At 41.9% G+C, this 14,550-nt stretch overlaps 1 protein-coding gene across 2 annotated transcripts in view; it reads left to right on the forward strand.

Annotated features, from left to right (window-relative positions):
• efr3bb (EFR3 homolog Bb) overlaps positions 1–14,550 on the forward strand; it is a 29,811-nt gene that overhangs the window by 1,040 nt on the left and 14,221 nt on the right. Inside the window, exons 1-4 of one of the 2 annotated variants that reach the window (XM_084000721.1) lie at positions 696–811; positions 10,411–10,487; positions 13,021–13,148; positions 13,962–14,112. In XM_084000721.1, coding sequence (XP_083856847.1) covers positions 727–811; positions 10,411–10,487; positions 13,021–13,148; positions 13,962–14,112 — 441 coding nt within the window. In that variant the 5' untranslated portion in view covers positions 696–726. Of the gene's footprint in view, positions 1–695; positions 812–10,410; positions 10,488–13,020; positions 13,149–13,961; positions 14,113–14,550 lie in introns of those variants that run through there. The other variant, XM_084000722.1, reaches the window with a different exon arrangement.

Here is a 14,550-nt window from a genome sequence, read left to right on the forward strand (position 1 = left end):
CACTGATGGCCACATTCCTTGAACCTCAAGCCCACTGACTGAATGTGTGTCCCACGGTTCCCCTCTTTCCCTGCTTCTCTCCACCCTCCTATCTCTGTGTCTCCCTGTGTCTCTTGCCCAGAGAGAGACTTGTGGTGGATAGTGAGGCCCATTGTGTCAGTGAGATGTTTATTAATGAGCGAGGTGCACACAGAGAGCAGAGCTGCTATTGAGGGACTAATCGCTAATCTCTTCATTAATACGGTCAACCTGCCGATGCACTAGCGTAAATTACTGAGAAGCCTCAAGACAGGGACGTAACGTGTTAGTTTTCAGCAGGGATTTCTTTGGAATTTGTGAGTTTGCTCCTGGATCAAACTTTGCTGTGAAGTTGGAGCTGGCTGGTTTTTGCAGGCTTCACTGAAGACGAGCGTTACATGCTTACGTGTATGTGTGTGTGTAGTCTCCTTTTGCAGTCACACTGAGAAGTTGTGGGTCCATGTGAGTGAGTACCGTTCTGCATTTAACTCATCTGTTAAGGAATAGTGAAACTGAAGGTGGTTGGAGCACAAGTAGACAAGGGCTAGTTTGCAGCTTTTTTTTCAAAACTTTCAACTTAATAAATAGGTTTTTGAGTTTGAATCACCTTTGGCTTTGGTTTTCGGGCTCTATGAAAGGAGTAGTGTGTCTCTGAGTGTGTGAGTGTGTGTGTGTGCTTTTGGGCTGTTGTGTATTTGTTCGCCTGCCATGCCCTTGCCTGCGCCTGATGTCCCGGCCTCTCAGAGGCTGGCACTGGACTGCCGTACCCTTCTGGACCATCGCGTTGGCAAGGGTAAGTGTCAGTGATAACACCATCTCTTCTGTTCTCTCTCTGGCTCCTTCACTGTTCCTAAGTCACAGTAACAGAGGGTTTTAAAAGTTGTTTCCTGCATACAGCGTGTTTCCATGATGTCAACACAAATCATGCTTCAAATGGGAACTCATGTTGTCTGACTGTTCGCTGAAGCTGATTGATCTTATTTAAATAGTTCGAACAGGATTCTTGCTCTGCAGCACTGGACCACCAGCTGTGCTTGGTATTTAGCACAGGTTGCTGTTGAACCGTTACAACTAATTAAAGGAAAGTCTCATTTATTTTTAGTCTGGGTCATATTTAATTGCTTTCAGCCTTAATCTGGACTGATTCATAAAAACCAAGTTAATAAAATGTTCTCAGTGGCATGTTCTGTGGCTCCACAGGGGTTGTGGGTTCAGAGCTGCTGGCATGCGAGAACAAGAACAAAGCTTGATTGTACACGATGCCAGTTATTAAAGTAAAGTTACTGCAATTCAACCCCAGTGAAAAAGACCAAAGGAAGTTTACAATAAGTATAGAGATACATATCTCCTCATCTTTACTATAAGCTTGATACAGCAGAGCTGAGGGTGATAGTGTCATTTTGCTATACACAAACAGCTACAGTTTTCAACTGAATAGGAATATAATGGCAGACCTCTGGATTCAACTTTATGTCTGAAGCTTTTAAGTGAGAGCAATTCTTCACCATTTTTGATTCAATTTAGCAGTCCGGATGAAAGTGTAAACAGCTCTCTTCTTTGTTGAGTCATTGACAACTGAACACTTCCAACAACTGTGCGATTAAGCTTTATAAAGGCTCTTAGCATATGCTGGTAATATCTCTTGAATATTTCCAAAGAGCCAAATGTTGTGCTAATGGTTAAAATTCATGCCATATTTCTGAAAAAAGGGAAAAGCTGTCAAATCCATTTCAAATAACTGTTCAGGCTTTACAAGGATGCTAAGAGGTTTCTGGTCTCATTTCAAAGTCATACATTAGAGCCAGTTATATGAACAGTTGTAGCTGTGTGATTAGGTACATAAATGCATCGATTGATTTGAGAGTTTTGTTTTTGCGATGCATTCATTGTTGTCCGGTCGAGAATTACTGCCACTGGTGAGATGTGAGCCAGCAGCTCGGTTGGTTTTATTTACAATAGTTTAAGGAAATTGAACCTGAGAATGAGTAAACACTGGCATCTTTAAAAAGATTGCATTTCACAGTTTCGTATTTAGTTGCAGTGCTTTTCAAAAAATGCAACTACCAGTATGTTTATATAATCACATGCTTTCTGATTATTATTATTTTCTTTTTCTGTGCGTGAATTATAAAGGTATGTTTGAGGTTTCCACCTGTCACTGTGGCTGACAGAGCAAAGAAGAGAAAGTTTGCGTCTCAATCTTGACAAAAGAGACAAAAGAACAAGAGACAGACATTTTGGTGACAGCCTAGAAGATGGATGGAAATGTAGCAGAAAGTTGCATAAGCAGAGAAGGAAAAACTGAAAGTAAAGCAGAAGGCACGGGAAGATTAATGATAGAGAGGAGGGAAAGAGTGATGCTGACAGGGGGCGGAGAGAGGGAGAAAGGAGATTGCGTGGGTGGGAGGTCTTCTCCCTTTCTATCCCCGTGGTGCACATCTCTCTCTTATTCTCTCTCTCCTCCTTTTTTTCTGTTTCTTTTTCTGTAACTGAGAGAAATGATTACAAGCGAGGCGGTGTGTGTGTATGTATGTGCGCCTGCATGTATGAAATCTGCACTGCCCCCTTGAGAGGGAGCGCTGTTGCAGAAGACAAACAGGAAAATCCAAGGTCATCACGGCACGCTTCTCTCTGACGTTGCCTTTCAGCCCCCCCCCCCCTTTTGTGCGCGTGTACGCCTGTGTGTGTGTATGTGTGTCTGCTCGGCAGGGAGAGTGTGTGTAATTCATTGTATCGAGCCAGGCTCTGCACCAATCACGGTGCGCATTCATATGCCTTTGAGCTCCGAGCACACACGTGCAGGCATTTATCCCAGGGAGAGCGGTGTGTGTGTCTGTGTCTGTGTATATGTGTGTGCGCCTCTTGGCAAAACAGTGTGTCTGTAAGAGCGACCGGAGCTGCATTAAGGAAATAGGTGTCTGCAGTGAGAGACTCCAACATCACGATTGATGTACGGTAAGAATAACAATCATTCTTCCATTGTGTATTTGCGTGCTTGTTCTTGTCTGTGTAAAGCATGTGAGTAATGTGAAGCAGCGTTAAGCCAGTTCTCCTACATTCTGTACCGGCTTCCTCTTTGCCGTCTTGTGAATAACTGCAGTGCAACCTCTCTTAAAAGCACATTACGGGAACTTGGTCTTGTGTGAGGATATACTACTGGCTTATTGATTTATTTTCTTTTATCTCACAAGAAGATTACGCTTTCCAGATGTTTATTTTTGGTAATATACACTTTTGACTCCTATTGTTGCTTTCTGTTATTCTTGAGTTGGCAATGTTTGGTTCTTAGTGTTTGGCACAGTCAGCGAAGTGTTGTAGTTATCTGTGTCATCTGTTGTTGATCGTACAGTATGTACAGATTTTTTTATTTTCTTTGTGTTGTTGTTTCATGATTCTTTAGTGTTTTTTAGGTGGAATGGAAAACAAAACCAGAAAAAGCAGTGCGTGTGCTGTTAAAAGTTAAATCCTGCAATACTTCTCCGTCAGCTCGTCGGACGACGCAGTTGGCAAAATGCTATCACTTACCGTCACCCCAGCGTTAGTGGGACATGTTGATATACGGTTCATCGATTAGCGCTAATTAAAAATGTAGGCAGCTTTGCTTTGAGTCTGCAGACTATTGATGGACAAAGGCTTTTGGTTCGTAGGCTAATGAATTACCAACACAGACACCGACTGCACACTGGAAAACCGTGCTCAGTTTTAAGCGTCGGTGTGCACTGCGCTGCTGAGCTGCTGTACGGTAGCTCCCGGGCTTATAGAGACCCGTATAGCCCAGTTTCAGCGCCCGTCTCACAGTGATTCATAGTGTGTCTGATTGGCCTTGTGTCACGAGGATTTGTTGGCAGCTGGCTCTGCACATCAGAGTGTTGGTTGCATTATACCAGCCATGTTTGCTGCCACCCACACTGGAACGGATGCGTGCTTTGAATATGACTCCGTCTCTACATGAATTGATGGCCGATGAAAATGTATATGCGTGTACAATGTGTACGTGTGACATTTGCCTAAAGATAATGTCCCCATTTCCCAATAGATAATACTTGTCGTGACAGAGTGTGTGGAGGTTGATTGACGTTGTGGTTATATTTTAGGTAGCTGTCATTCTCAGCATGTCTCAGTGACTACACTTCATATTTCTCCCCGAATGCTATGAGCCTCTGCTCCGTGATGCTCACCTTCTCTTCTGCTCAGTCCTCCCAAACTGAGTGACAGCTTGTGTGCATATTAGTTGGCTGTTGAATCAGCCCTCACTCATTATTTGTTATTTGCTTACACTCTCCTTGCCTCTCGCTTGTACTCTCTCTCTCTGTGTGTTTACAGATTCTTCTGTATGCTTGCGTTTCTCCGTTTAAATCTATTTTGTCCTTCCTTGTTTGCCGATGTAAAAATAGCAAGACTTGGTCCGTCTACCCCCCTCCCCTCTCCCGCACCCCCCTCCTGCTTATGTAATAACACCCCTGAAGGGCAACATGCTTCATAACCATTGTGAGAAGTGTCACATATTTACATCTTATAACACAAAAGGTGTCGTCTGTTTGCCTGAGTGTGTTTGTTTAGTTGCTTTTGAATGGCACTGTTAAAACCAGTGCTCTGCATGACCCCCAGGTGGAGGTGAGGTCTTCAGTCTAAATGTGTATTGACAGTTTAGTCTCCCCATTTCTCTGTCTGTCCCTCACTCACTCACACACACACACACACACACACACACACACACACACACACACGGATCCAGATCGCGTTTAATATTCTTGCAGGGCATCAGGACTATATTTACTCTGTCTTGTCCGCCACGTGACTTTGGGTCCATCAGAGCAGCTTTGGGACACCAGATGCAGGGATGATACTACAAGATGTGCTGGGCTACCTGTCTTACTCCTCCCCTCTGTGTGTGACTCGTGTGTGTGTGTGTTCTTGTACATGCTACGTTGTGAGGACTGGAACGAGTTTTTAACCAACAGAGTGAGGACATTTTTGGGAAGTGAGGACATTTTGGCTGGTCCTCACTTTTTCCAAGGGCTGTTTGAGGGTTAAGACATGGGTTAAGACTTTAGGTTATAATTAGGTTCAAATGGTTAAGAGTAATGATTAAGTTTAGGCATTTGTTTTGGATGGTTAAGGTTAGGCTAAGGGGCTAGGGAATTATGTCAATGAGTGTCCTCACAAAGATAGCATTACAAGGATGTGTGTGTGTGTTTGCAATTACTTTAACAATTATAGTCCTAGCAGAGAAATCCCTTTATTTTAGAAGTCGTTGTACCTTCATTTTGTGGTGAGGTTGAACTCAATTTAATTTGTATTCACTGCGGATCTCTGCAACTCAGAGTGCAGTTGTCCTGTTAACTCTTGACACTGTGTGTGTGTGTGTGTGTGTGTGTGTGTGTGTGTGTGTGTGTGTGTGTGTGTGTGTGTGTGTGTGTGTGTGTGTGTGTGTGTGTGTGTGTGTGTGTGTGTGTGTGTGTGTGTGTGTGTGTGTGTGTGTGTGTGTGTGTGTGTGTGTGTTGGGGGGATTTTTTAATATTATCATGCACAGAGATGTCTTTCGGGACTCTGTGTTTTTCTTTATTTGCCCCTATTTATTTATTTTTCTCACTTCAGAATGCAGTGTTTTCTCCCTTCTCTCTGTCTCTCTCTCACCCTAATGTGGAAACGTTAAGCTGACATCCTGAGGGAAATGGAGAGTGTAATCTGTTAATGTACCAACCCATTGTTACTGGGATAAAAATAGCATTGTGATTGGCTGGCTCCTTGCTGTGGTGATTTGAGGGGTGGAGACCCCTTAAACTCATCCTGGATGTAAATGTATCCCAGCATCCAGTCAGTGAGACAAGTAGACATCACACTGAGCCCTTTCCCAACTTTGGTGCAGCAGGTTGCAGAGATGTCCTCCTCCTCTTCATCATCTTGTTCCGTCTATACCAACAACCAGCAATTAATCGGTCCCCTCAAAGTGTGTGTTTGTGTTTGGGTTCATGTGCGAGTGCGTGTGTATGGAAGTGCGGAGGAGCTCGGCGTCCAGCCCCTAAATGTGTTGTCAGCTTGCCATGCAGAGTGGGTGGATGTCGTGAGAACCCCTGCTATGTGCGCTTTTTCACCGCTGTCTTCTAAATTCCTGTCCACCCACCTCGTTGCTCTCTTGAAGCCTTTTTTCCACACTAACCTAACATACCAACACCATTACCAAAACCAGAGCCCTACTTGTGTTGTGTTAACACAAGCAGAACATGTGGATGTGAATGAATTCCTTGTTGTTTGGACACGCTACCTCAGTCCACCACCCTCAAACACTGAGTCTTTATTGAGATGATGTGTGAGTGTTTTTTCTGGTTTAAGCGGAAAAAAATCAGACATGTTGTGCCTTTTCGCATACCTGCAGGCAAACTGTGACAAGAACTTTTAAGGTCACACAAAAAATGAAAAAAATACCCATGTAACTTGCTTAATTGCAGCGGGAATGGATAGCATGCAGTGCACCATAGGAATTTGAAATAATATAAAAATCCAGGGAGCTGTTAAAATGAGTATTGAAGACATTTCAGACCTAAAGAATATTAAAACTTTCCCTGCGTTACGTCACTGCGCCTTATAAAAAATATTGTTCCACAACTGCTGACAGAGAGGATAGGACAGATTTGTACTGGACAGCGAAGATGCAATAAGTCCCACTAATCTGTGAGTCACGGCCAATCCTCCTCCCCCATCACACTTTCATCTCCATCTCTATTTTTTTCTCTTTTCTCTGTCTGTGTCTCTGTCATTCTTCTTTGTCCTCCACCTTTTCCCTCTCTACACTTGGGACCTGCTGTATTTTCATTAATTCAGGGGCAACTCCTACACTCAGGCCCTGGGCCAGTACAGCCAGGGTGAACCAAGGGGGTTGAGGGAGGTTGAGTGCATGCAGGAAGAAGGGAGGAGGGGATGGAGAGAAGGAGGGAGCGGTGCAGAGGCCTCATTAGTGTTTGAAGTGATGGAGGAGAGAGAGGAGCAATGCTATGAATAGACATGGCTCTCAGAGATAAGCCTGAGCACCAGCAGTGCTCCTGCTGTGGACTTCAGCAGAACTTTTAGAGAGCAGACAGAGGGGGCTTTAAGTAGTTAAAAACTGTAAAGATGCCTTTTATTCTATTACAAGGCTTTTCAAGGACATCCTGCCTGCACCGACTCCCTCCTCCTAGGTGTAGCTTATTGATATCTAGGCTAGTGGATGTAGCGGACAAAGCCCAGAAGAGGGAATTGTATTGCTTTTGGAGCCTCATAGCTCCATACATTTTCACAATGTCTATTGTTCCTCATTGTGTTTACAGCCAACCAAAAATATTAAACTTGTAAAGTATAAATATCTTTTTTTCTCCTTGATACTCTTGCAAATCACATTCACACAGTGTGTATCTATGGAGAGAAGGACTGGTGCTTACATTCAAGAAGTATAATGTAGAGTTGAAACAATTCAAGTCATTCAGCAGAAAATTAATTAGCAAATTAATTGAAGCCGTTGAAGCGTTGAAGCCGTTTTCAAACAATAATTCCAACAAATTTCAGGCTTCAGCTTCTTATTTGTGCATATTTGCATTTGTGAAACTTGGGGGTGTAACAATTCGTTTTAACAACGATTCGATTCGAATCACAATTCGTGGTTGCAGATACGATTCAAGGACGATCTTGGTTCATTTAGAACGATCCGATCCGATTCAGTAACTTGAAATCGATTATTTTTAGCCAATTAAACCAGTTTGACTGTGAAATAAATACCTGGATACTGGACAGTTTTCAAAGACAATGAGAAGGGAGCAGTAGTTTGAAGCTCCCAGGTGTGTCTAATATTCTGATATTCAGCAAAAACCATTATTAACACTGTAGGCACTAGAGGCACACAGGAGCAACTTTTCTACTTATTTATATCTATGCATGTCATCAATACCATTAGTGCAGTTTTTTTTACCCATCTGCAAAATGTTCACAAATACAGCTGTCAGTCGCCTAATGGGGGGAAGGCTGGTTTAACGTACGTGTCTTCATTAAAAGTGCTAAAAAAAAAAAAAATCCATATGAAGTGCAATTTCCTATAATCGATTTTTTTTTTTTTTTTTTACAATATTAAACGATTTTAGATCGATATATGTCGCCCGGAAGGCCAACTTGCCGAGTAAAGATCGATGAAGTTGGATCGTAGCAATATAAATCGATTCATCGATGTAGTAGATGAATCGTTACACCCCTAGTGAAACTGAATACTTTTAAATTTAGACTGTTGGTCAACAAAACAGCAAGGTATTCCTGAATCACTCGTGATTTGTTTTTTGTACTGCTGGAAATGAGTGTATGTGGTAATCGCTCAGGTGCCCATTATTTCGAGGGCTTATGTTTTTTGTTTTTTATTTATTTATTATAGTTCTATATCACTGGGAGCTTGCTGTTACTTGTCTTGCACAGAGCTGTTGTAGCAGGGCTCTCAGGAACGTGGCTGCCCATCACCTCCATCATCTGTGGGAAATGTGCTCAGTTGGTCCATTTATACTGAGAATATGCTGAGTTATGTCCCCACCCCCCTCCCAAAGCGTGAGCCCGAGCGTTGTGCTGGCTCTGCTGCTTGGTTGGAGTTCTGATACATCTCAGGTGCATTAAAAAGATTAAATATATTGTGCCGGTGTCATGAGTCAAGGGAGAATATACTGTATAGGGGTGGATGGTAATCTTGTTAATGTCTGGTCAGTATGCTCTCAGAGTGAAGTTTTGCTACCACTTCAGTAAAAAAAAAAGGCTACAATCTGTGTAAGAGCAAACTCCAATAATGAATAATGAAACATTTTTCTTTGGGAGAATAGCAGGAAGGAAATGGCGTTGGAAGGGAAAGAGGAAGGAAGGAAAGGCAGAAGAAAAGCTGTTTCTTTGCAGATTGTTTTGCTTTTGTCGATAAAATTTGTCCCGTGTCTCTTTGAAGTGTCAGGTTCATATCATTCATTAAATCTGACTGCACTGCTGACAGCAGAATGACCCACTTTTTTCCATCAACGTTTGTCACACCTATACTCACATATCCTTGTGTGGAGAATGCAGAATTATGATGCCATGGGAGCTGTATGAAGGGTTAAATTTATTTGTTGTTTTCTTTTTGTTATGTGTGTGTTTTTGTGAGTTGTGTGTGAGTTTAACGCTTCTTCGTTCACTCTCCCAGGATCCCCTCTTATGACTCACCACTGCTGAATTCCCTCAGCCAATCAGAAGCCAGCACTTGCTGGCTGCCTAGCTTGCTTTCTCCTCTGTGCAAAGTCAGAAAAATCACGCTTCAGTGTGTTGCACTTTTCTTTCCAAGGCTGTCTGGGTTGCTCTGAGAGAAAAAGAGACAGCATGTATATGTCTGCCTCTGTGTGTTTGTGTGTATTATCATCTGAGTAGCATTGTTGTTGTGACTGTAATTGTCTTGTTACCACATCATATTCTTTCCATATCTGGCCTTCCTCAAATGCGTTTTCACAGGATTACCTTCACTTAGCATTGGTTTGTGTGGGGAGATAAATGCTGTTATTGTACAACAGTGCAGGGACGGACTGTGGAGATGCTGACAAAGCCTCTGGTTCCCAGAAGCTCCATAAACATGAACTTTATCTTCATGTTTTTAATCTTGGACCCTGTAGATTGAAGGATGGCATCATGCCAGTACTGATACCGGTGGTCAACATTTGGCTGCTCTGCTCTGACAGGATGTGGGACTGCGGAGCTTTGTGGAAGCATAACAAGGCTTCCAGTGCGTCTTTCAGTCCGTCTTGTCTATGGCTGATCATTTTAACCAGTCACAGGAGACCAAACACAGCTGCATCTCATAAAATGAACGATGTGCCCATTTATATTAAGCGTACCACTTGAAAAAGGCGCTAAATATAAAAGTGGCAAGAATAATCTTAATTGCATCACGTTGTTTCAGCAATTATTATTTTATTAGCTACAGCTGTGTTTTCCTTGCTGTGAAGTCAGTTTAACAATTTATGATCAACATTATTTCATAATTTATTTTCTACCACTACCTCTGTGTACATACAGTATGTTGTTGATGCAAAGCCATTTATTGTTGCTGTTTTAAAATGAGTGTATATTAGGCCTACAAGTCATTGATAACTTGGTGGCTAATACCTCAGGGTGTAAGTCACAGAGTTATAAGGTATGTCCAAGGCTTAGATATACCTTATTGCTTTGCTACTGTGCTCTTTTATTTACACAGACAGGCTTGACAAATAGCGCTTCTTCAGAGAAAATGCAAGAAAAGAATACCTTTACTTGTTTTGTTTCTCTGTTTTTATTGCTTTTCTGTCAGTCATATTGTATACGTCTACTCAACCATTTCACCTTTTCCCTCTTTGTTTTTCTCTCTCCTCCCTCTCCCTCTCTTGCCTTCCTCAGGGGTTTGTGGTTGTTGCGGGGCACTCAGGCCTCGGTACAAGCGCCTGGTAGACAACATCTTCCCAGAAGACCCAGAGGTGAGAAGTGACAATGACACTTTCTGTTTCTTTGGTAACCTCTTTTCCTGCTGTCCATGTCTTGTTTGTGATTTTCATCATTATTTAGAGGTTGCTAATGCACTTTGTGAATTGTTGGTAAAAGCTGAAAAGCTGGTACTTGTCAACAAGATACATTTTACTTGATTTAGTTACTTTAAATTAAGACAAAGCATTACAAAACATCAGAACAGAAGTGTGAGAAATTAAAGCATCCAGCTAAATCTGGTAGCTTTCCATCTGTATTCCCAAACAGATCAATATAAACAGAGTAATGACAACATCTGAGGAAGGGTGAGGTAGAGGTGATGAGAAAACTGTGCATGCCTCCACACATAAGTGTCTTCTTCAAAGCTGTTCCTGTCAAAAGCACAGACCTCACCTTTCTGCCACTTCCTCTGATAAACTGAGATCTGATGCAGATGACTCATAAAGAGAATTAGTTTGGGTGAAGAAGGAGCTGATTTGTTGCAGAGGAAACTTTTTCATTAGTGCTTCTGTTCTGCTGCACTAACCCACTTAATCTGTCAGATTCATGGACAGAACTGCATTGCACAGAACATAGTAGTACACACAGACCTTATTTCCCTCCTCCTCTGTGTGTGTGTGTATGTGCACCTGCATAATTGTGCTCCCGAAAAAAAGCAGCGTGTCTCTAAGCTGCTGTGATACTAATCGACTGTATCCCGGGCGTTTGTGAATAATGAAGCTATATGATAATATTAGTGCAAAATTATGTCACATTCTGTGTGCACGTGCTTTTTGTACAGTCCAAAAGACTTGCAGGGTCCAAAATCAGAGTTTTAATTGGAAGGTGTCGTTTTATTGTAGGCTGACATATTCTGGCTAGGTGATTGATTATGGACCGCAGCCATGGGATGTTTTGAAGAGGCAGACAAAAGCAGACAGCCCTGTGCTTAAATGTGCTAAAATAACCCTCTCCAGAGGAATAAGCCTTTTTCACAGCAGACTTATTGGCCTGTCAAACTAGAAAGCACAGGTGCAACTAATGACATTAACGAGTGACCTTATTTAATGCAGGTGTGTCAGGAAGCCTTGCCAACAGGAACATCTTACATTTTAATGCTGCTGTTCAGCCATTAATGTTTTTATTTCTCTTGTGGTTTTCCTACCACAATGTCAAAGTATCTGCAGTGAAAATGACCCATTTATTTATTTAGTAATGTACCATGTGCAGTAATGACCATAAATGGTAGTATTGATGTATGGGGCCAGAGTTAGCCTGGCAGGGTCACAATAGAAATTTCAACACAAACAGAGCATCACTAAGCAAACGAGACAAACAAGTAACGTACAGTAAGGGGTCGGGCGCAACCTTCCCTGCTTGCCTCAGGGTCCTGGAGGTGTACAGACCCAGGAAGGAATAACAGATTGCAGCCAATCAAGTCAGTTCAGTTTTTCAGACTTTAACACTACTGACAGAAATACAACCACTGTTTGTTGACTGCTAGGATGTTACAGTGCTTTTTAGCTTTCTCTGAGAAAGCTGACTACCCAAAGGCAGTATATTGTAAGACTACAGTACAATCTCTTGCAGAAGCTCCTGTGGACATTTTGCTTTTGACATAACAACAGTGTTCAGCTGATGGCTGTCAAACTTCAAATTAACTTGAACAAAGCACTTGAGCAGAAGTTCTGCTTCCTCTCTCCTGCATGTATCATTATTGTCCTTTGTTCACACAGACTATTTTGACACGTCAACATGCAGAAATAACTGCGTAAATAAAAATTGATCATGGCCCAATTCCATTTTTCAGCTTCAGCTTCAGGGTTGTGGTGTTGTGGTGCGTGGTGTCTCTCTGTCATGGCTCATTGGGCCGCTTGAATAGAACACAGCCATCTTTAATGTAATTAGTAACACCTGCGCTTTTCCTGCTATATAAAGACTCAGTCACATTACGTTTTGTTTGGCAGGATCCATGAAAAGATGTTGTTTCATGTTGTTTGCCTCCACTGTTACTTACGTGGAAAAAAACATTAAGGTTTGCTGGGGTTTTTGTAAATAATGAATGATACTCTGCCCATGTTATCACCGTTGTTATTTTTTTTTTGCCTAGCCTTGCCCATGCTTTATACGACAATACATAAGTTAAAAAAATCTACCAGACCTCCATTAAAAATGTATTGTCTTAACCGTTTTTAGACTTTAACCTGACTTTCTCTTCATTTTGAGTGTTTCTTCATTGACTGCATATTTCAGCTTTTGTCTGAATGTAAAGGGATCTCAATGGACCAGATGTAGATGTTTTTAGGTCTCTCCTCCCCCAGACCAAACGGAAGATCAGTAAAGTAGGTCAATGGGAATGGGGGAGTCATCTAGTTATACTGTTACAATATGAGGAGAATTGTATACTATACTATACACCAAGCCGCCTTAGCTCAGGGATGTGTATGGAATATACTGTACATCTGAGCGAGACCCTAAAACTTTCTTAACTTCTTTCGTCTTCCTCTTCTTCCTCTTTTCCATCTTCTCCCTCTGTCACCCTCTTAGGATGGGCTAGTGAAAGCCAACATGGAGAAGCTGACGTTCTACGCCCTGTCAGCTCCAGAGAAGCTCGACCGTATCGGAGCTTACCTGTCCGAGAGATTGTCGAGGGATGTGGCCCGACACAGATACGGGTGAGCAACACCAGTCAATCGCCATTCGAAGTCCAAAGTCTCCAGAACAAAAACATTTCAGCTTGTGAACCTCTACCCAGACAAATATACTTATATTATTTCTTCTTCTTCGTGTTAACTGATTTTTATTCAGCAGAATTAAACCTAAATCATTAAGATTCTGGTAAGAAGTCAAAGTCGTCTTGCTGTGAAGTAATGGGAAAAGTGATGCTGGTAGAGAGAGGCCTTTCATCATAGAGATTTACACTGACAGTCCATCAAGGAGCTTAAGACTGTGCTTTTAAGATCCCCTACAGGTCAGTCTAAAAGGACACATGTCAGTTTTTATCCACATGCAATCTGGACACATTTTCTACCACTTAGTACTATGTAGTTTTTGGCCATTTCCGTGTTTTATAACCAGTCAGTCTTTATTGGTCAATCAGGCAAAGTACAGCCGGGTAAGTGGGGAGACAGTTTGGTGTGTTTTCAACATAACCAAGCTCACTGTCTGTTATGTTTCTATGCAGTTTGCTCTTCGTTTATAAGCTGTAGAGGTTGGGTTTTATTAATCATGACTATTACACCCTGTGATGATTCCTGCCAGTGCAACAGCCTGCACAGATTACATTTACATTTGGCAGAGTCCCCCTGAAATCTGTGCAATATGTGAATGTCGAGAGTTTGTCTGGCTGAGCTTATCACGTTTTGATCTCTGTTGCTGTCATTTTGAAAATATCAATTTATGTTATTGTCCATATCCAGCCACAGTTTATATTTTCCCACAGGGTCGGTCTGATTCAGGTGTCTCTATGTCTCTCTTCTCCATCTCAGGTATGTATGCATCGCCATGGAAGCCCTGGACCAGCTGCTGATGGCCTGCCACTGTCAGAGCATCAACTTGTTTGTGGAGAGCTTTCTTAAGATGGTGCGCAAGCTGCTAGAGTCGGACAAACCCAGCCTACAGATCCTAGGAACCAACTCGGTGAGTGTCCAGGATTAGAGTACTAGTCGTTTTACAGGTATTTATACTTGATTTATATATATATATTAGGGCTGTCAGGCGATTAAAAAAAATAATCTAATTAATTATAGAATTTGTAATTAATTAATCTAATTAATCGCATTTTAATCTTTTATCTGCTAAAGTTACCCAAATAAAGAATTCAAATTCTAGGACATTACAAAATTGTATTGCATGACTAATCAATTGAATACACCTAGAAGAGAAGATTTGAAATCCACATTTTTATTGGTGAAGTGCGTTTCATAAATGAAATTTAAAAGAAAATGGTCAAGCACATCCCAGCAAACCAATGGGCTCTATGCACAGCTCCAGCACTTGCTGAATTTAAGGCAGGTCCTTCATTTCCTGTCTTACATTATTGGACACACTGATTAATCCAGGTGTGTCTGAGTAGTC

This window comes from Trachurus trachurus (genome assembly GCF_905171665.1).
Source record: "Trachurus trachurus genome assembly, chromosome: 24".
Classification (NCBI taxonomy): domain Eukaryota; kingdom Metazoa; phylum Chordata; class Actinopteri; order Carangiformes; family Carangidae; genus Trachurus; species Trachurus trachurus.